The sequence below is a fragment of the Rousettus aegyptiacus genome, unplaced genomic scaffold (assembly GCF_014176215.1).
Source record: "Rousettus aegyptiacus isolate mRouAeg1 unplaced genomic scaffold, mRouAeg1.p scaffold_m13_p_12, whole genome shotgun sequence".
Taxonomy (NCBI): domain Eukaryota; kingdom Metazoa; phylum Chordata; class Mammalia; order Chiroptera; family Pteropodidae; genus Rousettus; species Rousettus aegyptiacus.
Genome location: NW_023416287.1, coordinates 80253735 through 80279790, shown reverse-complemented (window position 1 = coordinate 80279790; position 26056 = coordinate 80253735). Strand labels below are relative to the sequence as shown.

The 26056-nt window shown below is 34.7% G+C and overlaps 1 protein-coding gene across 2 annotated transcripts; it reads right to left on the bottom strand.

Moving 5' to 3' along the window:
• Window positions 1-14087: 14087 nt before the first annotated feature.
• LOC107502174 (dynactin-associated protein-like) lies at window positions 14088-19565 on the bottom strand. Of its 2 annotated transcripts, XM_036230061.1 has the most exons (4): window positions 19491-19565; window positions 19165-19281; window positions 16777-16857; window positions 14088-15937 (listed from the first exon to the last, which is right to left on the bottom strand). In XM_036230061.1, the coding sequence occupies exons 2-4, from the start codon at window positions 19228-19230 to the stop codon at window positions 15602-15604; spliced, it is 483 nt and encodes a 160-aa protein (XP_036085954.1). In that variant the 5' UTR covers window positions 19231-19281; window positions 19491-19565; the 3' UTR covers window positions 14088-15601. The 2 variants fall into 2 exon arrangements, with proteins under 2 accessions (XP_036085954.1, XP_015984577.1); XM_016129091.2 differs by lacking the exon at window positions 19491-19565 and having other exon boundaries at window positions 19174-19484.
• Window positions 19566-26056: the final 6491 nt, after the last annotated feature.

Here is a 26056-nt window from a genome sequence, read left to right as displayed (position 1 = left end):
TAATGGGAAGCCAGAAAAAAATGGTCTCTGCTGATGTTGTTTTTAGAAATGGATCTATAGAGTCCGAGGTCTGTAAGAGTCATAGGTCGAATTACCAATGGGCCTGTTGGATAAAACAAAGATAAATGTCTTGGTACTTTCTGAGTAATAAGAACTAATGAGGGCCCTTCTCCCTGAGTCTCTCACAGTGGGCCCATGCCAGAGTAACTGCGGCCTCCAAACATTGCCCAGCCCCTCACCTGAGGGCTGCGAGCATTGAAGGGGCTTGTACAGTACGAAAAAAAAAAAAAGTGCTATAGGCATTAAAATAAGAAAATTAAAAAAGAGAACTAATGAGCAAATTCAAGCTACTTATATGCTAGTGAAGCTAAAGAATAAAACCAGTAAAGTCATAGAAAGATAATACATATAAGATTGTGGAGTAAAATCAAACTTTATAACTAATATATACTGTTCATAATTTTATGGTTTTTAAACTGCCCTAGCAGAGCAGACTGGAGGAGGATATAGGCAATTAAATAGAAAAAAAAAAACCCAATACGGATGATAAATGCTATAAAATATGCGAGATACAGAGTGCTGGAGGAGCAAAAAGGAGAAAGAAAATGCTGATTTTGCAGGTCAAGTAAGACTTCCTGGAGAAAATCACAAGTCGCGTGCCTAAAGTTTCCTGTGACCTGAAGGATGAGCAGGAACTACGAAGATAAAGTATTGGGAAGAGGGAATGTTAGAGTGGAAGAGGGCTTGGGTGGGGGAACAGCGTGCAAGCGTATGGAGAGAGTTAATCATGTTGTATTTGAATAACCAAGATGTTTAGTAAGCACCTATGTTAGTTTGCTGGGTTTGTCACAACAAAGTACCACAGACTAGGTGGCTTAAATAATAGACATTTATTGTCTCACAGTTTTGGAGACTGGGAGTCCAAGATCAAGGTGTCGACAGGATTGGTTTCTTCTGACACTTTTCTCCTTGGCTTGCTGATAATTGCCTCTTGCTGCCTCTTCCCATGGTCACCCTTCTGCCCATGTGGGTCTCTGTGTGTCCAAATCCCTCTTATTATAAAGATATCAGTCTAATATATGTCCTTACAGCATAATAATTTATATTCTTTGTATAAGTGTATGCATTATTTATCATAATGTATAATCTTTATGAATACATTTGAAATTTTAGCTATTTAACTTAAGTTTGACTATAAGTCCTACAAGAAAAAAATTCTATGTGAGAATACTTCACATTCTTTGGGAAATGAATTAAAAGGAATATGTAAATTTTGCTGCTTCAAAATAAGAAATTTTATCAAGATGATAAAAATTCCCAAATCATGAAAATCACACTTAATGAATCATCTTCATCAAAACATAATAAAAGACGTCAAAAAGTCTAAAGAAAAATAATCCAAAAAATTATAGATAAAAATGAGAAATTCAAAACTTTCATTTGGTCTCACTCTTCAAATTTCAAACCATCAAAACTTCATGAAAAATATTTTAAGACAATTCCTTATCATTTTAAGTCTATGGCACCTAAAATTTATGCAAAAAATTTGTCAAAAGAATTACTATAGACTTTTAGTTATGAAACCCAGGTACAATGTTTTATCTAAAGAATGAATTAATAAACTTGTTTTATCCTGAATTAGATTCTGTTATACAAAAGTTAAACGACATTATAAAATATCCCATTTGGAAAAATCGTCTCTCTAGTATCACAAATACGCAGTAAAGTGACCCTAAGAGAAACTAAGTTGTATCAATGCTGAGAACTTATTTCACTTCTACAATGTTAAACTTCTAATATTTTCCTACTAAAATTTTAATAATAAGGAAATTAATCATTATTATATTTAATAAAATATTAGATTTTTTCTTTTATGCCATGAGTTCATTCTATTAGTGGTGATGTTTGTATTTGGCTTCAGTATAAGTTGAATGTGAATTTTAACCCTTGGTCATTCAGCATTCTATCAAAATATGCATTTTTGTGAACTTCTAAGCAAATATTTACATACATACATATCTTTTTTTACATAAATGATTTCTGGAAATAGCTTAATAATATAGATCTATCTTGTTCTTTGTACCAGTTGTTTCTTTTACTGTCATCCCTAACTGATTTAATCACTCCCTTAAAATAAAAATCCGAGTTATTTCCAGGTTTTTGATTTTGCAAACCATGCTTAATAAGTATGGCTTTATATGTATCTTTGTGTACTTTTGCCAGTGTATGAGTGGCATATTTTCCTAGAAATAAAATTACTTTTTCTCTGTGTGCATTTTAAACTTTGTTAGAGACTGTCGATAGCAACACAAGAAACAGATGAGAAAACTTTTCCCTTGCATCCCACATGGGCAGAGTGATAACCATGGGAAGAGGCAGCAAGAGGCAATTATCAGCAAGCCAAGGAGAAAGGTGTCAGAGGAAACCACTCCTGCTGGTAGCTCATAATTGTTTTTATTTCCCCCCCCCTCCAAAAAAAAAGTAGTAATATTTGCATGCTAAACATGGTATATTAAAATTTAGAGAAACTAGCTAGCTAGAAATGATAGATGGTAGATAGATAGATAGATAGATAGATAGATAGATAGATAGATAGATAGATAGATAATAGATAGATATAGGTATAGATGATATAGATAGAGATACATAGAGATAGAGGTAGATAGAGATAGAGGTAGAGATAGAAATTATGATGATATAGAGATAAATATAAAGTATATATACATAGCTTTAAAAATCCAATCTCTTTCAAAGTAATTTAACCGTTGCTAACAAAGGCAAAGCAGAAAGCATTAAAACTTTTAACATGCTTTTCTTCTGTCATTTTTCATTTATTTATTGTCTTAGGGAGATGCATTTAAAAGAAAGAAAAAAAAAAAAACCCTCTCCAGGACCTGGAATCTGATGACTCCTGCATTGTTTCCAACTGGTGTCCACCAGATGTCTCTCCTTCTCCACCAAGGTGTACTTTTCAGACAGCCTATTGCTTTCGGAAGCATCTATTGGTAAAGTAAAACTGAAAATATTTCCTCATACAATTTTTTTTTTCAGGCTACAGCATATCTCTTTAAAAATAGACATGAAATTCCTTCTTTTAGAATTAGTGCCTACCATTAGTGAAAATGGCTTGATACTAGTGACATTCTTCCACTTGGGGTAGGGGGGAAGGACTGTACCTGTAACAGAAAAACACTTTTTTTTTTTAAGGACGACATCATTATATATGGGGATAGTGTGTACTTTAATAACATAAAACTAATTTTCTTTCCAATATAGCCAAATTATAGAAATATTAACCTTTAAATACATATTTTTAAAACCTCCTATATCACTCGTTTCAGACAGGTGATTTATAAAAACAAGACAAAAGCCCCCTGTTTATGAAGAAGCTGTGCAAGCAGCAGGAGTACAAAATAGAGAGAAAAGCCTTAAATAACACAAGAGAGAACTCAATTACTCCATTTAGTGTGGTATTTGTTGAGCACTACACAGCCATGGTAGAAATACGCCTATAATGAAACACACAAGCCTAAGATCTTTTAAGATGCAGTCAAATTGTTTTCTTGTTCAAAACAGGGAAGTGGAAGAGGAAAAGGATCATGTGTTTTTCTTAACCTAACTCTCCTCTTTCATCTTTCTTATTTCCTTCAATCTCTCCAGCTGAGAACATCTTCCCTGAAAGCACTATACACCCCCACACTTAAAGGTATAGATTATTGTTCATAAGGATAGTACTCTACTTCCTCACCCAGAAATCTTGTGATTTTCAGGAAAAATGCCCCTTGGGCTGGAAAGTAACCCAACTCAGCATAGTGCTGGGGGAAGCCTACTCAAAGTTTCTTTGAGTTACAGCTCTAGGTGGAAGCCACAGCAAACCTTTGTACTCCATTAGAAGGTTCCTTTCCAACCCAAATGGGATTTGAAATTAGACTTCCCTTGGATAAGATGATAAACCCTGTTGACTTGCAATTATATGAAAGTTGTTCTCTAATAATCAGCCCCTCTCTCCATTATTCCCCAAATATACAATACTCTTTGATAATCATGTTTTTTTTTTTCTGCCTGGAAACCCCAATCCCAAATCTTTGCCTATAAAAACCCTACACCCAACTCTCAGGACCAAATTCAAATACTCCTTTTTTCACATAACTTCTCCGATTCTCCTAGCAGACACTAATCTGCTCCTCCTGGACGCTCTCAGGGCACTTTCTCCATAGATCAAGGTGTTTCAACTTCAGCACTATTGACATTTGAGGATAATTTTTTTGTGGGGGACTAGGCTGTGCATTGTAGAATGTTTAATGTCATCCTTGGCCTATATGCACTTAATGCCAATAGTATTCTCTCCCAATTGTGACAATAAAAAAATTCTCAAGACATTGCCAAATATCCCCCAGGGGTCAAAACTGCCCAGGGTTAAGAAGTACAGATCTAGATTTATCACTACAATTTACCCCACTCTAGTGCAATTGGTCATAACTATATCTTTTCATTCCTAAAGGCTATAAGTTCTTAAAGGAAAGCCCTATATATAGTTAATCCTATATTTACACTCCACTCTAACTCTACACAAAAGGGCTAGCAAATCCCTTATATATAATAGGCATTCAACAAATATTAAATGCATGAATGAATTTATTACTATGATTATGTCCCTTTGTTTATTCTACATGGGGGAAAGAAATAATATATATAAGAAGACAGAGAAAGAGATGATGACTACCTAGAAGAAGGAATATAAGGGTAGCCTCGCTGCTCCAAAATCTTTGTATTCTGCTCCACTCCTCCTAGGAAAAGAAGTTGCAAGTAACAGAATCTAGATGTGGCATGGACAAAGGAACAGCATTACTCTACATGTCTTTGCAATATGTCTCTTTCCTTCATTCCTTATTAATATGAAAGCCTTCTGAGGAATTCATCCATCTATCCATTGATGGAGAGAAAGTCACATGGTAGAGTGGTTAAGAGCATTGTTCCTGCTTATGGGATACCAGTAATGGTGAAGCAGGCAATTATTCATATGATACAGGTCCCCAAAAAAGAAAAGAGAGATAGGGAGGGGGGGGGAGAGAGAGAGAGAGAGAGAGAGAGAGAGAGAGAGAGAGAGAGAGAGAGAGAGAGAGAGGCCAAAAACTTATTCAAAGAAATAGTAGCTAAAAGTTTTCTAACCTGATGAAAGAAACAGACATCCAGCTCCAGGCAGCCAAGACAGTTCCAAATAAGTTAAATCTAAAGAGACCCCTACTGACATACATTACGATTAAATTGTCAAAAGATGAAAACAAAAGAGAAGTTTAGAGGCAGCAAGAGAAAACAACTTGTTATGTACAAGGGAACATCCATAAGTAATCAGAAGTTTTTATAGCAGAAGATTTGTAGGCTAGAGGGAGTACCATGATACAAAGTATTGAGAAGAAAAAACTGCCAACCAGGAATAATTTAACCAGTGAAACTGTCCTTCAGAATGTAAAATAGTTTTCCAGGCAAACAAAAACGGGAGGGGTTCATCACCACTAGACTAACCTTATAAGAAATGTTAAGGGTGTTTCTTCAAGCTAAAGTGAAAATATGCTAATTAGTAACAGAAAACCTTGAAAATATAAATCTCATTGGTAAAGGTAAATATATAATTAAATTCAGAATATCCTTATGTTATAATGATGGTGGGTAAATCACTTATAAAACAAGTGTGAGGTTAAAAGATAAAAGTATTAAAAAGGCATAACTATAATAATTCGTTAATGAATATACGAGGTAAAAAAATGTAAATCGTCATATTAAACTTGTAGAGAGTTGAAAAGTGGTTGCCACAATCTGGTGGGGAAGAAAAGTAGGAGAGGTTGGTAAAAGGATACAAATTTTCAGCTATAAGATGAATAAGCTCTGAAGATCTAATGTAAAACATGGTGATTGTAGTTGAAATATTGCATTGTATTACTGAAATTTGCTAAGAGAGTAGAACTTAAAAGTTCACAGAAAAAAAAAAGAGAGAAATAAGTGAGGCGATGTGTTAATTAACTAGATGGGAGAAAGAATTATTTCACAATGTATGTGTGTATTAAATCACCACAATATACACTTTAAATATCTTACAATTTTATATACCTAAATAAAGCTGAAACTAAAGAAAAGAGCATTGTCCCTGGAGTTGGATTGCCCAGGTTTACATGGCAGGTTTTTCACGTAACTAGCCAGAAGATACCAGATGTGTCGTTTAAACAATCTATACCTCAACATCTTTATCGGTAAAATGAGGATAATAATAAATATCCTCACATCCTATGTTGTTATATGAAAATACAGTAAATTAATACATACCATAGCTCTTAGAACAGAGTGTGGCGCATGATTAACCTTCATTAAAAGCTGGCTATCGTTCTCATTTATTCATTCTCCCTTTTCACAAATATTTGAAAGCTCCCTATGTATCAGTACCTCTGATAGGCTCTGAGAACAAATAGTCATCATGAAACTGACAATCAAAACAGTACATAAACTTTAAACGATAGTCATGCCAATGAATAAAAATAACAAAATATGCTAAATGCTATAAAGATAACATTCAAAGTATTTCCTGTATCAGTGACTACCTTGAGCTAAAGTATGGAAGGCAACTTTTAAATGCAAATGCATTGGGCTGTTCCCGGTCTGTTCACAAGGCCGGAGGCAGTGGGGCCCTGACAGAAGGTCGCTTTGTTGTTGGTGTTAGGTGGACACAGTGCAGAGCATCCACTGCTGCCCCTGGGGAACAAACCCAGGTCCAAAGAGGGACACTGGGTTGAGTCAGCGGGATGGAATCAAAATGTAAAAGGGATTCCAGAAAAGGGTGAAACATCACTCAAAACAAACATCACCACTCTACAATTTTATCTAGGAGGAGTCCTGAACCAAGTTATGAATAATCCAGGCACTTAAAATAAATCATAAAAATATTTTACTATGATTGACACATGGTAAGCACTTAATTATATGGTACTATTATTCTACCGATGTACTAATTTATTTAAGCTTATAAACTCTGTACAGTATATCCAGCTATCTCCGACTCCTTGGTAAGATAGATCACGGCTTACACATGAAACTTATATTCAAACCCAAGTTTCTGCTCAAAAAGCCCCTATTACTAACCGCAGTGCATCATAGTCTCATTCTTCTAAAATAATAGAACCACGCTGCACCTAAAGTTGAAAATTAAGTATTTATCCTCCAAAAAAAGTAAAAGTAATGCCCTCGCTCTTTATTGGTATGATCTTTTATAGCTGCAAAGTGCTTTCATGACCATAATGGCAGATTATCTTGAAAACAGCTTGAGAAATAAGTTTGAATATCTTTATTTTATAGATAAAGAAACATATTTCCAATAAGGCACAGAGAGGTCAGACAATTTGCCAAATGTCACACAGTAAGTGAGAGAGCTAGGTTTCAAGTCACAGCTGCCTGGTTTTAGAGTTTGTACACTTTAACTGCTCTATGCACTATGCTGACAGACAAACATAAAATCCTTTAAGACATTAAAAGATGAATATCTGGTTCTCAGAAAAAAATGAAAAGTGAAATAGCAGATATGAAGGAAAAATATAAAGAGTAAAATTAATTGGAGAAAATGATTTTTTTTCTTCCAACTAGAAATAAAATATATAAAAATGAGGTAGCTATAAATGAAATCTGAGTTAAACACATTAATACATGCAAGAAGAAAGTCCAAATGGAAGTCAGAAACTGTAATGTGGAAAGGTTTCGTTAGTGCAGAGCCCAAGATCTGAGTTCACGTAATCTCAGCTTTACCACTAATGTGCTGTCAGGCAAGACAACAGGGTTAAAGCCCTTGGCACTGTGCCAGCACTTGCCAAGGTTTCTTCTGGCTCTGGGCTCTTCATCTCAAAAGTGAAGAGTGTGAACTGGATAATCTCTAGTCTCTTCCTACTTGATGTGTCTGGGATGTAGTCAGTGCCATAACACATCAAATGAATGTTTTGTACGTTTCTATGTTCCAGGAACAGGGCTGGGTGTTAGAGGCATAAGGCATGATCTCACTCCTTCCGGGAGCAGCTCTGATGCTCACCTGTGCCAGGTGAAATTCTTGGAGACCTGAATCCTCTGCTGGTGTGATTGACACCCAAGGTCCGCTCCCTTTGACATGGTAACTGACCACATCTGACTCATTATTATTAGACACTGTTAGAATTTTACAACTATACGAACATTTATAAAAGAGTTTTAAAGAGTATCTGGGGCCCATAAAAGGATTAAGAATTTGGTGTGGATTTAATTGTTGTAACAGAGACTATGGTTTGTCTCGCCATTCTTCTTGTTTTCCGTATAAATAGACCTTCAATTTTAGCCGGTCACACTAACATCCAGAATAATTGTTACTTTCCCCAGTCTTCCTTACAGCAAGATATGGCTGTATGACTAATTTCCGGCAATGGGATATAATAAAATTTTTACATGTAACTTCTGATAAATATTCTTAGAGGGAAGAAGCAATCCCTTTTTCTCTCTTTTTGCTGGCTGGAATATGGATATAATGACTGGTGCTTACACAACCATTTTGAACCATAAAATAGAAGCCAAATGCTGAGCACGGGTAGCAATGAGATAAAGAAGTTTAGGCCATGAAATCATTTTATTCAACTCTGGACCAGCTACCTTCAGTCTCTTAATGTGTATGAGAGAGAAACTTCTATACATTATTTTTCCATAGCTTCTATATCTTCACTATCATTTAGGAACATCTGTCACTTATAGCTGAATTCTATCTTAAGCAATAGAGGGATCCTTGGTGTGTGTAGAAATAGTAAGTAATGATTTAAGGATTCTTGTTTCATTTTTAAGACAAGCCCATGTGTTCCATTTAGGACAACTGCAATGTAGAAACAAATACAACTGATACAGAAGCATTATTGCTTATAGTGTTTCTTAAAATTCTAACTACACCTCAGAGCAAACATATCTATTCTGCTGCTAGAAAAGATAACACTAGTTGTAGTACACTATATTTCATTTTATTTATTTGTTCAACTTTATCGAGATATAATTGATAGTTAACATTGTGTATGTTTAAGGTGTATAATGTATCGATTTGATACACTTATTTGTTGCAAAAATAATTGCCACCATAACTCAGCTAAAACCCGCATGTCACATAGTTACCATTTCCTTTTTGAGTGAGAACATTTAGGATCTACCCTCTTAGCAACTTTCAAGTATATGATACAGTATTTTTAACTATAGTCTCCATGTCATACATTATATCCCCAGAATTTATTCATCTTATAATTACAAGTTTATGCTCATTGACCAACATATTTCCATGTCCCCTTCCCCCAGCCCTTGGTAACCACCATTCAATTCTGTTTTTATAATTTTGTTTTTTTAGATTCCATATATAAGTGATATCATACGGTATTTGTCTTTCTCTGTCCAGCTTATTTCACCCAGCAGAATGCATTCCAGTTCCATCCATGTGAAATAAATATATATATATATATATATATATATATATATATATATATAGTCATTCATCTTTTGTCAGACATCTAGGTTGTTTTCAGATCTTGGCTATTGTGAATGAACATGGGAATATAGATATCTCTTCCAGATTCTGTTTTCATTTTTCTTCCAATACATACCCAGAAGTGTGATTGCTAGATCATATAATAGTTCTTTTTTAAATTTTTTGAGGAACCCTCATACTATTTTCCATAGTAGCTGCACCAATTTACATCCCCACCAACAGTGCACAGGGGTTCCTTTTCCTCACATGCTCACCAACATTTGTTATCTCTTGCCTTTTTGATAATAGCCATTCTAACTGGTGTAAGGTGATAGCTCATGTTTTGATTTGCATTTCTCTGATGATTAGTATGTCTTTTTGGGAAAATGTTTATTCAGTTCTTCTGCCCGCGTTTTAATCATGCCTTTTTTTTTCTATTGAGTTGTATAAGTTCTTTATATATTTTGGATATTAACCCCTTATCAGATATATGATTCAAGTATTTTCTCCCATTCTGAAAGCTGTATTTTCACTTTTGCGATGGTTTCCATTGCTGTATAGAAACTTTTCGTTTGATCACAGTGTATGATCCTTTTAATATCCTGTTAAAGTCATTTTGCTAATATTTTGTTGAGAATTTTTGCATCTATGTTATCAGGGTAATTCTGCCCTTGTAAAAGGAGAAGTAGAGAATTTCTCAGACAAAGAAAAGCCAATCAATTCGTCACCGCTGGACCTGCCTTACGAGAAATGCTGAAAGGAGTTCTTCCAGCTGAATAAGAAGACTAAGATTAAGATTCTTTGTCTTTGACTTTTGACAGTTTTATTATAATGTGTCTTGGAGAGAATATTTTTTTTTAAGTTGACTATATTTAGTGACTTACGAGTTTCATGAACTTCGATATCTACATATCTCCCCAGGTTCGGGGAGTTCTCAGCCTTTATTTCTGTAAATAAACTCTGACATCTATTTTCTCTCTTCTCTTTCTGGAACTCTAATAATTTGAAAACTGGTTATTTTGATGGTATCCTGTAGATCACATAGATTTTCTTCAGTCTTTTTCATTTTTTTCTTTTTTCCTCTGATTGGATAATAGTAATTGATTTGTCTCCAAGTGTACTGATTCTTTCTTCCACTTGTTGAAATCTTTTGTTGAAGCACTCAATTGAATTCTTCTGTTCAATCATTGTATTCTTCAGCTCCAAAATTTCTATTAGGTTATTTTTCATGTTTTCTGTCTCTTTGTTGAACTCATTTTGTTCTTGTATTGTTTCCTTGATATTGTTAAATTATTTATCTGTTTTCTTGTAGTTCTCTGAGCATCTTTAGAACAGTTATTTGGAATTTATTTGATGGATAATCCCTAGAAATCCATTTCTTTCAGGCCAGCTACTGGAAGTTTATTGTATTTTTTGATAGATTCATATTTCCCTGATTCTACATAATCTCTCTACCCTTATATAGGTGTCTGTATATTTGAAGAAGCAGTCACCTCTCCAGATTTTGTAGACTAACTTTAGCATGGAAAGACTTTCACTTGTGAATGGTAGTACATTGCAACATACTGCGACTCTGAGTCTAGTGGTATAAGGCGCCAAGTGTGGGACTATGTGGCAGCACTTGGTCCAGAAGGGCATGCTGTCTCTTTGATTCAGGCGGCTAGGGACCACAACATTCACAACCATGTGGTCTTTGTCAAACACTGCGAGGAGTCTGCTGTGTCTGCAAAAGCTGTTGGTGTCTTTAGCAGCAACTCCAGGTCCAGTGACTAGGGACCAGAACAGCGAGCAGTGGTGGCCGAAGATGGTGGTATATACACACTTGGCCGCAGCAGCCAGAAACAGGTGGCTATGTAGTACAAAGAGTCTGTTGCATGCACGCACGCACACACACACACACAATGGTGGAAGCCAAGGCAGGCAGCCAGGACCTCAGCTAACTGCAGTATCCTGTTAGCTGTGGGGGTCTTTACTGTCAGCATGTATAACTGTGGCTGCTGCATTTTACTGCGGATGCACAGCAATGGAGGCTGGTGACAGTGGTCGGGCTTAGAGCATGCAGGTGAGCACAGTGGTACAGGCCAGTGACAGAAAATATGGTCAGATCTGGGCCCATAAGCAGCTATGGGGCCCTAGCTGTCAGCACGCTCTCTTGTGGCTGCACAGTCTCTCTCCAAATGCTGGCATAACAGTGGAGCCTAGTGACAGGCATCAGGCTGGGAGAGGGCAAGTACACAGCTAGAGGGGCTATCCCCATGCATGTACATGGTGGTAAGCATCAGCTATGGGGGTCTGGGCTGGCATCTTACACTCCCGTAGCCACAGAGAAATGGGCTGGCTGCTGGTGCAGTTCCCCGGCTTCAGTGGGGGCAGGGATGGGAGGGAGTAGGGGGATTCGGGTGACTGGTAGGAATACCTGAGAAACAAAAGCTGGTGAAATCTGCAGGTGGTCCTCTGCAGCTGTGCTGACCATTGGTTCCTTCTTCAGTGACAAAAACTTCTGGATTTATCTGTAAAGCCGGTTGCTGTGAACCACAATGACTCTTGCTGCATGGCTGCTCTTGGTAGTATCTGCTTTTCTTCCTTGTTCTTAGCCATCTCTACATGTCTCAGCTTTGCCAGTCTGTGTGGGGTGAAATCAAAGCGAGATCTTTGAGCCGTGCCCTGAAGGGCTGTGGAAACTGGTTGCTCAACCTGCTCATTTTTTCCTGGCAGGGGAACTCTTTCTAGCTGGGAATTTCTCTCTTGGGGCTGAACAATGCCTGCGTGGGAGATGGGCTGATGCAGGCAAAACGCGGCTGTCTTCCTTCTCCTGACTTGCAATGACCCTCAGGTGGTGTGATTTACAGCGTTGCTGAAGTTTCTTAAGTGGAATCCAGAGCGCTCCTAGAGGGGCCGTTCATGGATAGCTGTCTGTCTGGATGATCGTTGTAGGGGAACAGAGGCTGCTGCCTCCTATGCCGCCATCTTGCTGACATCTACCCTCTGTACACAATTATATTAGTTCCTTCTTTGTATTGTTAATATACCGTGTGTTTGTTTGCTTTGCCTTGAGGTACATTCTGGACATTTTAAAACTCGTCCTGTTCAAGAAATGTGACAGCAATAGAAGGTGGAACCCTCAGATGAAGCCAGTACGAATGGGAAAAGTAACTTAAAAAATTGAAACTGGCGGGGAAAATGGTGAATGTTGCCTGTGATTTTAAAAAGGAATTGGTTAATGCGAAGGACCATGTTGAAGGACAAAGAGACTTCTACAAAACTCAGAAAATTCTCCCATGATGCCATGACAAAAGTCAGTGAGAGAGGCGACAAACTAGAAGAAACGTATTTGACTTGAACATACATGGATATTAGATACCTACCACTATAATGGCAATTAATGAGAAGCTTGGGGAGTTATTGAAAAACTTAAAGACTAAGCAGGTGAAACATCACAAATAATTTGTTGCAAAGTACGGATGCTTCCAAAATTCAAAAAGCTTTTGAAACTGCACAATATCAAAGTGAGCAGCTTAAATAGTATACCTTCTGACAGGGTTTTCTAAAATATTTGTGAACATCATCATGGAGCAGGGTTACCTATAACAGTAAATATTTTGTATAGATAAATGGACTTATTTGGGAAACTAAATGCCAATGGAATATTTTTTTTAGTAAAGCATCCAAAGAAGTGAATTACACTCATAGTAGGCAAGGTGTATTTGCAAAGTTAACATTTTAATTCTACATGAATTACTTTGCTTTTAAGAACAAATGATGGGCTCACAAAAGTCCTTGTAGAAGATGTTTTAAATAGAAAAGCTTCCTGACTGATTTGAAATATATTACCATTATTCAAATATGGTGGATAATTTTTTTAAATAATAAATATTAGAACATATGTATGGTTTTAATATTTTCTGAATAAATTATTAAAACTGGAGGATTACTTATTTATTGAATATGCATACCTCACTTAGTATTTTTATAATACTTAGTTAAATTTTTGTTCAAGTTATGTATTTTAACTTGTGAAGATATTTTCCACAGCTCTGTTTACTATTTTAATATTTTATTAAACAATAAAAGTCTAAAGCAAAAAAAAAAAAAAAAAAGAATCCAGGAGCTCATTTATATCTCTATTTCACAAAGTACAAAAACTAGATGGCCTCACATTACCTTAGTCCCAATATCCTCCAAATGAATAATTGTAGTTTAGAGATTAAACAAAATATCAAATATTAATAATTTCCTCTAAAATTAACACAGGAAATTCATTGCTAAGAGAGATTCCTTTTAAACACAAAGAAACTATCCTTCCTGTATTATGAAACTGTATTTTATATTATACCTAAAAGTCAAAGAAGAAAACAACATCTCTTATCAAACATCTAGTTACTTACGATGGCTTCTAAAATACAAAACTTTTTAAAAATTTTTTGTGAGCGTTAAATTTACTTTAACTCCTAAATTTACTTTAACTTCTAAAGTTCTTATTACTTTTATATCACAAAGCAGAGTTTAAATCATATAAGCAAGCACATTTTTACCTAGTGAATTTTTAATCTTTCTTCTTTACAAGCATTTACATCAAAAGTACAGAAATAAATTGGTTTAAAACTATACTGTTTATTAATCTTATCTAGGAATTTTTTTTCCTAAAATTTATGTAATATCTTTCATCATTTTAAAATTTTATTGCCGAATAATTTTTGTGGTATAAAAAATTACTCTTTAAAGGCTCAAATTTTTACATTCCACAGTGTCTGAGAAATAATATTAGCTGTTCATAAATAACAACTATTCAATGAATGATCGCATTTCTAATCTTTTATTTGTACTGCCTAAATATCCAGTAAGGCTTCAAGGTTATGCTAATTCACATGGCTTCTTATTGACTGCAGCAAATCAACCTAGAATTATATAGAACACAAAATATTTTACTTTAGGAAATCTTGAAAAACAAAGCAACACATTCGAAAACTCTAATGGTGTGCCAAAGAGAATGCGAAGTTGTAAGCTGGAGATTCAGGCTCAAGTGACAACTCACTGTATCCCAATCTTTGACTAGGAGCCCTGGCCCCTGCTCTGGGACATTTATCCCTTTTGTGAAGTTTGGAGGTTGAGGGTGGAGTGGGCAGCCTACTTTAGCTCTAAAGTTTTTTCCTGATTGAAATGTTTATGCTTTTACTAAGTATCAAACACTCAGAGTATAAGTAATATTGAACGAGAGTCTGTGTTTCATAGAAAATTATAAGCAATGTGTTCTCAAAGTTATAGTTTAAAGTATAAAACAATTTAAAAGCTCAAATTTTATAACTAGTAGTTTATAGTACTTTAGAGATTAAGCAAAATATCAAATATGGAAAATAATATTGATAATGTTGGTTAAAAAAAGTACAAATATATAAAGTATATCACTTGTTGCATTTGAAATGATTGCTTTTGATTTTAAATCTATTAAACTCCTTTAGCCCTCTCCTTTTCTGTTTTAATTATATCTACTTAAATCTAAACATTCACCCTTTTCCAAATTTGAGCCCTTCTCTGAAACTGTCCTTGATTATTTCTGTCTTCACCAATCTCCCTTCTTTTTCTGAATTCCCCAATAAGAAAAATACTTCTGTAATAATCAATAGGTGTTTAATAATTTGTGCACATCAACCACTTTGAACATTTTCTTCTTTTCCTACTGGAATCAAATGCTGAAAATAGATTGTGGAATAATCAACAACAGATGGTAAATACTGGCTTAAAAACCAGCACACAGGGAGCTATCTAGAGCAGGGTCCACATGACAGCCTCTTCAGCAGTGGAAATCTTCGTTAGTGATAAATGAGATTGATTGAACAGAAAAAATGAAGAAACTCTGGGTCTCAGCCTAGATGAGTCAATCAGGCTCGGCTGACATTTTTCTTTTCCGATCATTTGAACATTGACATGCCCAAGACTGAATCATCACCATACGGGAATTCAGCAAATGATTGAGTAAGAGAGGCAAGATCTCATGAAGTCAAATATTTTATAACCTCTTGCCAATGAGGACAGAACAGGTTGGACATGCTTCCTTCAGGATATGAGTGTTGATCTGATTTGAAGAAGGCCGAGGGCTCAAAAATATCGTTATGCATCTTCAATGATGACTTCATGTTCCTCTGTAGTTTTAGTCATCTCCATGGTAGATGGAGGCACTATGGTAGGGGAGCTTTGGTCAGCCACAGGGGTAGAAGGCAGGGTACCCTGAGATCCAGGCAGGGACGACGAAGCAGGAGATGGGGTAAAACTAGGCATGCAGGTGACATGACTGGTCTTTCCATCTGCATGAATGATGATGGTGGTACCAAGGGGCTTGTCAAAGTGGACGAAATATAAGACCAGAACAACGAGGGCTATAGCAATTAGACAGGCCAACAGACACACCAGAAATGTTTTCCAGAGTGACCATGGTTTTGCTGTAACCTGCAAAGTATTATAATAAATGGATATTTCAAATTATGTAGTGGCAAGTTAGGTAAATAATTACAATTAGAATAAGACTAACCTTTTTCATTACTCCAAACGCTGTGATTTAAAACACAATATATCAATTCTCTCTCTCTCTCTCTCTCTCTCTCTCTCTCACACACACACACACACACACACACACACACACACACACACACTCTTTGTCCACAAGTGCATGAGGGCAAAATATCCCCTCTTAGTTACCCCTTCATACTAAAGCAATAAGGTCTCATTTCGAATGCACATAAATTCCGTCAGAGACATATTATTATCAACTACTAACATTCCAGTATAAATTAAATTATCTAATTAGTCCTCATAGGTAGAAAAATAATGATTAGACAGAAAAACATTTAGATTGGCTATCTTTGGGTGTTGAAAAATTGCAGGTATTCTTTTGCTCACTGTTATTTTCCGTTTTCACATTACATTTTGAGATTTTTATAATCAGAAAACTATTTATTGAATATATTCTAATTTATTAAACATAAATAAAAGGTCTTTTCTCAAGCTCAGAAAAACATCAAAATAGAAAATCTCTGGCACGAATGGGATCTTAGAGGAATAGGATAAAGTACTGATAAACAGCTGGAGGCTGCAGGTTCTAGGCATTGCCCAGAGACTGTGGAGTGGCAGCTCAGAAGAAGCGTGAGGCCAAAAGTGCATGGCTGGTTAGGGGTTCAGGGGACCAGAGGCCTGCAGAGGGCTGTGGAGCAGGACCCGCCTGTTTTGTTTCTCTATTGCTCCAAAGAATTGCCAAAAACTCCCCACCTCCCCCAGTCCCCAAACCTTACCAACTGCGGCTGGAAGGCCACATGAGACAGTCTACAACCACAGTGTGTTCCTTCATTTGAACAGTATGGATTTCTGGGTAACTGCAGAGAAAGAATTTGAAACGAACAATTAACCCTGTTTTTAAGGATGAGGAAAGCTTATTTTATTCAGAAATCGAGCCATATAAAATATATTTTAAAAATTATGTGATTCTAACATGTATTAAATTAGGAGCTAACCAGTTCTAAGAGAATCTGAAACTCTAAAAATGGTTTAAGGATATGAATTATGCAAATATGCTTTTCACATCAAATGATCAGAGAAGAAAAATAGAATGATTTTCTCAGTGGATGCCCAAAGATTGTTTAACAAATTTCAGCATTCAGTCTTGACAAAAGCAGACAAAAAATACACATCTCAAAGAAATAAAAATAAAAGAATAATTCCCAAATGTAGGAAGGAATGTGTACCTCAAAACGGTGACCAACATTATATTTAACAGTAAAACGTTAGGCACTTTCCTTTAAAGTCAGAAGTGAAGAATGTCTCCTACCACCAATATTATGTAATTTTCTGAAGTTCTCATTAATATGTATGAATAAAGGAAATGAGAAAATAAAACTAACATTATTTTCATGAGATATGATTGTGTATAAACAGAACCCCATGTGATTTATCAAAATAATAAAAACTCATTAAGTTGACTGAGTGTATAAAAATGAAAATATATGTAACAATAATTGTTTTATGTGTGTGTGTATTAGCAACTGCTATTTACAGTAGTAATTAAGCATATAAAATGTTGTAGGACTTATATAAAGAAAACCATAAAACCTTACTGAGGAACAAAAAGACTACTTGAATAAATGTCCTCTTATAAAAAGTTGCAGCAGTCTAAGTTCTTAATTCCCTAAATTTTAATTAAGAGTTTGAGGAAATTTTCTGGAGGAAAAACAATAGGGATATTGACAAAAACTTCATGTGGAAAAACAAGTCAACCAAAACAATAACATGACATTAAATAGGGATGGGAGAAAACAGGAAGCAAAATATTGGCAATGATTTTCTCTGGGAGGGATCATGGGCAGCTATTTTTTCTCTGTAACTTTCTATATTTTCCAAATGTTCTAAAATAAATCCAAATAATAATTGTAAAATACATATCTTCTACCCCTTGTTTTGGGAGATATAAGAGGTTGTCCATCAGATTACTAACAACTGGGAAATTCTAACTGTTTCTTTTCATAGTCTCAGAAGTTAATTTTATTCTCTGGAATTTTTTAACATAATTAACTAATTATTGACTTAACGGAATAAACTTAAAAATGTTTTTGGAATATGGGGACATACTATAACTCATATTTAGTATATTATGAATAAGACAGAAATATAATGATGTATATAAGATATTAAAGCAATGACATTGTTCAGTTTGTTCCTTGACATATGAGACATCCTATAAATCAAGGTTATGGTGATGTAGTTATTTAATTCCTAAACTGATCACAAATACAACCTTCAAATTGTAAAGTGGTTCTCATGTCAAACCTTATCTTTGTATTTAGTTTGTTTGACTTGGTACTACAACCTCGAGTTAATTATAAAATTTCTTTTTCTCTTTTTTTAATGTTGAATAAATGTATATTCTTTTTTAAAAAAATTATTATTTTTTTGATGAAATTGGTTAATGAAATACAGTAAGTTTCAGGTGTACAGTTTAACAGTAAGGTGTCTTTCTATTGCATTGTATTCAAGGTTTGTAAAAAGTAGTTTCTTATAATAAAAAGATTGTATGTGAGAAACTTGAGTTCGATTTCTGGCTCTGTCACTGGCTCATAAACTCCTAATCTTTTAATTTCTTCACTTGTAAAATGAAGCGATTTTTTTTTTGAATGAAAAATGAGATCCTTTATATATTCTAAGAAATAGAATTTTTACATTACTAAAGTAACACATTTTAAATATAAGTTTCTCCACCATAAGACATTTTTCAATATTTATTCTCATTGGCTTCCTTGTATCTAAAGTAAGATACAAGGAAGCCAATGAGAATAAATATTTTCATTGGATCAGAATATGTAGAAATATAAATAATATTCTTGATACATGCTATAAACACAACATTTAAAATTGTCTACTCAAATTTTGTCTACTGGTACCTTATAGGTTTTTGGTATAAATATCGAAATTTAGGCAAAAATCTAATGTAAAATTCCCAAATGATCTGAAAGCACTATTTGGCATACAAAATAACTCAACACTTATGATTACTGATAATCACGTCTCAGATTCCATTCATCCTGTAATAGCAAACATCAGAAAAAAATTGCAACTTAATTTTCTTGAAGGGTTAAATGTTAAATGTTGGAAGCAAAAATATTAGACTCAAAAAAATAAAAGGTATTTACGATAGTCACCAGCTCAGTTGTGTTTTGGTCGACATCCACAGCAGACTGCCGTTGTTTTCCATCCATTCTGAAGGGACTGGTTTCTCAAAAGCAACTCCAAAGCAGTCTGTACTCACTCTGTGGATTAGAAGTTAGGAAATACTGGATTTATGTTAAATTAATAACTGTGAATTTATTGCATCCAGGTTACGTAAACTAGTAATCCTCTATTTTCTGAAAAAAATCTTTCACGTTAAACCCCAAAGTACACAATTTATGCTAATCGTGGGAAAACAAACGGAAACATTTGCTCCCTTTAAAAACGCCACATAGAAAATTATCTCAACTGTAAGAATGATTCCAGGATTCTGAGCAGATGTAAATCCTTGCCCTCCTATTTCACAAAACTTATTTAAAATCACAGAGGCTTGATTTCTCACAGGTTAGGAATTTAGTTTTTTGCTTCTAAAAAGGCCTACGAAGCCACTCCTTAATTATAAATATTACAGAATCCTGTGGTTAAGCAAACAGAAGGATTATGGTGATGACTAATGTCAAAACTGTCCAAAAATAAGTCAATATTGAGATTACTGGATTATGATAAATTTAGGTGGATGGTGACTAAAATCTATTTAAGTCGGTATCTACATTGAGATGGACGTGGGAAAGAAACTTTATTGCGTTAGCTAGAGTTAAAAATAAACATAAGAGATAAGTATACTTCAGTAGCTCTTGACTATATAAATCAAGAATTACCCTTGCCAGTAAATCTTATCTGCTTCCAAGGACATTATATCTTGCTTTAGGCAATGTCATAATTATCACTGTCAGGAATCTTTTGGATGAGCGGGAACTGGAAAAAGAACATCTTTGGTACTTTTCCACTTCTCACAAGGAGAAGTGTACATGATACAGCGTGCAAAGGTGGTTCTTCACATTAGTCTGAAAACTGATGTTTTCTGACTTGTTGACGAAGTGGCATGCAGTACAGAATAGAGGAAAAAAGGACTTTAAAGATTCTTCTTAGTCACACATTTCCTGTAGGCCAATGACTTTGGGTGGGGCGTAATTAATGACATCAATTTTAAAAAATATTGATAGACTTACACATATCCTAATTCAAGAGCAGGCATGTCTTCTTGTGTGTAATAGGTATATTCATGAAAAGTAAGTGTTCCATAACCAAATTCCAACCTCTGTACTTAAGCAAACAATAAATGACTTTATGTTTTAAGTCACCGTTAGTTGTACTTTTCTTTTTTTCTTTTCTTTTTTCTTTTTATTTCTTTCTTCTTTCTTTTTTTTTTCTTCTTGTATCTATGGTAAAAATAAATCCTGTCTCATTAATCCTGTGTTGTTCTGAGTGTATCTGAGCTCACTATCATGTAATAGTTGGACCTTGAGATTTTCAAAATATAATTCTAAACTACTCAGTGGTGCTATAAATCTTAGAGCAACAAAAAAAGAATGAAAAAAAGTATCTGAAAAAGTTAGTATCGGGAACCTGGCTTTCCACTTTTTTTCAGTGTAGCCTACTACATTTTATTAGAATGACATATGACCTCTCTAAAGCAAAGGTAAAAGTCAGAAAATGTTCTTCGATCCTTTGAAAAACAATTGCTGGCAAGCTAGAATTCTATGCTTAGCAAAAGTATCTATCAAGTATAAAGTTAAAATAAGATTATTTAGTTATCATCGACAGATGCTCATTAAAAGAAATACAAAAGAGTAGAAAGGAAAGAAATCTGTTGGAAGAGTTGAGATGTAAAAAGGAAAGGTTAATTAAGCCAGGAATGTCCATCGTGACTCCTGCTCCTCAATATTGTGCTGAAGTTCTTATCCTGGGAGGTAAAAATGAGAAATTAATGATATAAAGATACTAAACTGTTTCTGTTAGGATATAATATGATTTTATTATGTACATTTATACTAAATATATTTACAATATATATGCATATAAGTATGCATATATACAAAATATTAACCATTAAGAATATATTCATAGTACTAATATATATAATATCAGCAATTACATATATTAGTAATTATATACATAACTCAATCCTTCTTTGTGAAAACACTTGTCTCTTCTATAAAACTAAATAATGACAAACAATTGTCAGGGACTATGACAGATATATAAATTACTTTAATCTTCAAAACCACCCTATGAAAAAGTATTATGCCCACATTACATGTGAGGAAACTAAGATTCAAAGAGTTTAAGAAATGTTCTTCAGGTTGCAAAAACAGTAGTTGATGCAGAGCAGAAATTCAATTGCTACTCTAAGTCAAAAACGCATGTAAGAACTAGAAAAGTGATTCTTCAGATAGATATCTGATAGATAAATCACTTAGTAGACAGATACTCTGATGTAAATAAGGTGTGAGGTAACATATGTAAATTGGATTCATCTAGGATCTTTTGGATATATTTTGTATCTCAGTTTTAAAATAATATCCTATGACCACTACTTGAAAATTTAAAGAAAAACGAGCATCCACAGAAGAGGCCAGATTCAGCATTCTACTTTAAACCCATTAACCTTAGTTTCCATTACTCAGTGCCCCCAATTTACTGCCTTACTTCTCCTATTTCTTCATTAAGTTGTAAAACATCTAGCTTCATATACTTTTATCCAAAAAGAAAAGTAAGTGTATGAATAGTATGAGCACATTTTGAAGGTAATTTGAAAATTTAAGGAAAATAATTACCTGTCCACTGTTAAAGTTTTGTAGCTTTCTTCTAGACTTTTTTTGATGCATAGTTAAGGATATTTATTAATTTTGTTTATTTTAGAGTGTTTTATTGGTTAACAGCCCACTACATAAAAGTAGTATAGCCTACTTAACCACACTTCCATGTTTAAGTGTTTAGGTTTTTCCTAATATTTTACTGACATAATATTTAATACGATAATCATTTTGAAGATCTCTTTTTTCAAACATTCTGTTTGTTTCCTTAGGTTTCAATATAAAAGTGGAATTAATTAGATTAAAAAACTCAATATAAATTGCTAAATTGGCAAAGAAACTTGTACTGGATGACCTACTCACTGCATTCTCTTTGCTTAGACCATTTTTTCAGTCTTTGTTAATTGGGTCAGAAAAAATGTGTGTGTGTGTGTGTGTGTGTGTGTGTGTGTGTGTGTGTGTGTGTGTATTGTAGTAATTTCCCTTGTTTTACAACTCTGGAATTAAACAATTTAATGGCTATTCACATATTGTTTGATGTTCATATTTATAAAGTATTCATATTTATATGTTTATGTTCATGTTTATCCACATTCATATTTATGTTCTTTTGGAAGTTTAACTATTGTGGTTCAGTGTTCTTTTTTCTAGTGAACATTTTATGTTTCAAGATACCAATGACTTTTTTCCTCCTATGTATTACAAGTATTTTTTCAGCAGTAGTGTTTTCCTGTTCTTTTTTTTTTTTTAAAGGGATTGTTTTGACTGGCAGAAGTTTTTAAAAATTAAGAGTTTAGACTAATTATGTTTGGTTTTTATATTTTCATTTTCAACAATTAACTCTTTATTGCATTTGAAATCAATTTCTGTTTATACCCAAATAGTTCTTCCCAGAACATTTATTGTATATTTCCTTCTCTTCCAATTTACAATATATGAGTTTTTCCAGTGTAGATTATTTTGCTCAATTTTCATAACGGTTTATCCTAATTACAAACTTAATTATTGGATCAAGAGCCCAAGACCATTAAAAGTTGTTTGGACATTCCGATTACCACATGCAGGTCGTAAACATTTTAACAAATATGTCATGAACGGCCAAATTTTTGTGCTTTCTTTAGGCTTTAGAAAACTGGTCTACATGTTATATTTTATGAGGGTTATTAATAATTGGTTACACATCTAATTGTCTGTCCTCCACAATCATTTTCGTCATTCTTATCAACTACTATGGACACTTGACATTTGATGAGTGTCACTTCTTTGGACATCGCCTTTTTCTGAAAATATTTCCTCCCTTTAATTACCTTCTATATTTTTGCATTTTTATCCTGTGACTATAATTCTCTCTCTGCACATGTTACAGTCCCAGGTGAACTCTGCCATGAGATCGAGCCTAAGCAATTGCAACTAAATATATTGTAATGTCAGTTCTGAGAGAGCAGGGACCAGGCTTAGTTTTTGAAATGAATTTCCTAAGTGGTTAGTACCCAACAGCACAATTTACAAGAATATAATCAATACTGGGTGACTAACTGATAAATTACTGGTTTGGGTTACAAAGTTCTGTAAATAAGTATAATAATTACTAAAGAGTCTCTTGTTTATAAATACACAACACCCAAAAGACTTGGAGGACATGAGTTAATTAGTTAGTGCTCAGAGGTATTGGGTGACATTTTCTAGTCTGAGAATTCTACCTACTCTTACAATGAAGATTTCCAAGTTCTCATTTTCACCAACTTGATAGAACCTTTCAATTCTGCATCCTCTCGGAAGACTATACTTCAGTATATTCTCCCAACCTTTGGGCTGATCAGCAGAAAATGGAGACTAAATCCCCATAAATATGAAACTCAGAACCTTTGTAACCATTGTTACAATTCCTTCTAAAACCACCCCCTCCAGAGTGATTCAAGGAACCTATTTTGAGCTCAGGTGGAGTAGAAGAGTGATTACATTTGTTAACATTATGAGATATTTAACAACAAAAAATATAAATAACTACAATATAGACACCTACCTATGTATCTACAGCCGGTCATGATACATAGAAGTTACTAATACAATTGAAGCCCCATATGCACTTCCTAGGTAATATTCTCTATCCCCAGAAATAGCCAACACCTTAAATTAAGTGGTTATCACTCCCTTGTTTTTCTTTATAGTTAGACTCCACACCTCGGTAGCTTTAGAAACATAAGTGGTAAAGGTATTAAACTGTATGCTTCTGGACTTGCATTTGTTTTTTCATTTTAATTCTATTTTGAAGGTATTTAAGTCAGACAGAGAAAAATAAACACTATATGATTTCACTTATATGTGGAATCTAAGGAATAAAAAGAACAAACTAGTCAAAAACAGACTCACAAATATAGTGGACAATTTGGTGATAGACAGAGGGGAGGGGGTTGGGGGACCGGGAGAACGGAGTGAAGGGTTAAAGAAGTACAAATTAGTAGCTGATGGATGGTCACGGGGATGGAGAGCATGGCATAGGGAATGCAGTTAGCATTAATATATTGGCTAGGTGGAGAGTCAGGGGAGGGAGGCAGCAATTGGAAGGGGTCATTTTAGTAACTATATAGATGTCTAACCAATGTACTATATACTTGAAAATCATTAAAATAAATCTAAAAAATAAAATTTCTACTTCAAACAATGCTGCTATGAACAGCTCATTCACGTTTCCTGGCACTCTAAGAAATATACAATCAACACTCGAACAACACAGGGATTTGGGATGCCAACCCCTACCCTCACCCCTGCAGTCAAAAATATGAGTATAACTTTGACTCTCCAAAAACTTAGGTGCTAATAGTTTGTAGTTGACTGGAAGACTTACCAATAACATAGTCAATTAGCACATGTTTTGTATGTAATGAGAGTTATATACTGTACTTTTACAATAAAATAAGCTTGAGCTAAGAATATGTTATTAAGAAAATTATTTTAAACTATGTTATTAAGATAATGTTATTAAGAAAGTAATAAGAATATGTTATTAAGAAAATAGATTTATGGTATTTATTGAAAAAAATTCACATATAAGTGACCTGTGCAGTTCAAACCTGTGTTGTTCAAGGGTTAACTGCGCATATACACTGATGAGAGCGAGAGCGAGAGCGAGAGAGTGAGAGAGAGCGAGAGAGCGAGAGAGAGAGAGAGAGAGAGAGAGAGAGAGAGAGAGAGAGAGGAGTTGCTATATTACAGAGCGTGCACATTTTAAGTTGACTGGAAAATGCCAAATATTTTCCTAAGCATTTTTACTAGTCTGCATTGCTACCAGCAGTGTATAAGAGTGACCATTTTTTTAGATCTCTGTCAATACTTGAGATTTTCAGACTTTTTAAAAAAATCTTCCAATCTAGTAGATATAAACTATCTCAGCATGGCTTTAATATGGATTTCCCTTGTAGTTAATGAAGCTGAGCATCTTAGGATGGGGTGCTTATTGGCCATTTATACTTCCTTACAACATGAGGCAGGGGATATGCAATGGGGAGTAGAGCTGGCACTGTTGAATAAGAAGAGGAAAGCAGTGGAGGAGTAAATGCGATGAAAAATATAAATCCCAAACTATTACCTCTGCCGGACTTTTCTCTGGAGTCTGTACATCTGGCCCCTACTAGATGCCTTCTCTTGCGTATCCCAAAGACACCTCAACATGCACTGCGTGGTTCTTAACTGGACTGGGTATCATGAACTCTGTAACCCTAATATGCATGGTCATGTATTCTTCTCGAAGAACACTCACTTGTTGCGAGGGAGGGTTACAGAAGACAGGTGGTTTGACTAACCCGAATTATGGCTTTCTAGGAGGACAATGGAAGAAAAGGATCCAGCTATGCTTAGAGTGAGGATGCTGGTCTAGAAATAGATAGGCAGGGAAGTGATAATGCCTGAAGGAGGAGGAGTTTTTGGGGAACACAAGGGCATTCATGGTCTTAAGGAAGTCCGGGAACAGGTATAATGGCAATCAGAAAATAGAACATACAGAAAAGGAGGCATCTATGATCAGAATATAAAATTGAAGTTTAAACTTTAGGTGGGGGAGTTGTTTTTGCACATGACAGGGTCTAGGGTGGGCCTATAGATTATTGGAGGCTGACCAACCACTAACTACCCAAAGTTATGGGCACTGCTGTTAAAGCAGTCAAAGAATTATGAGACAGCAGGAATTGAGTAGAAAAAAGGACTGAACAGGTCTCAAATGAGA

Bases quoted from the DNA above. Each gene is read 5' to 3' on its own strand.
- LOC107502174 (XM_036230061.1), bottom strand. From the start codon at position 19,230: ATGGATGGAAAACAACGGCAGTCTGCTGTGGATGTCGACCAAAACACA. The intron at 16,858-19,164 runs GTAAATACCTTT...CTTTCTCTGCAG, and splicing joins CAACTGAGCTGGTGACTATC to TTACCCAGAAATCCATACTG. The intron at 15,938-16,776 runs GTAAGGTTTGGG...AATACTTTGCAG, and splicing joins TGGCCTTCCAGCCGCAGTTG to GTTACAGCAAAACCATGGTC.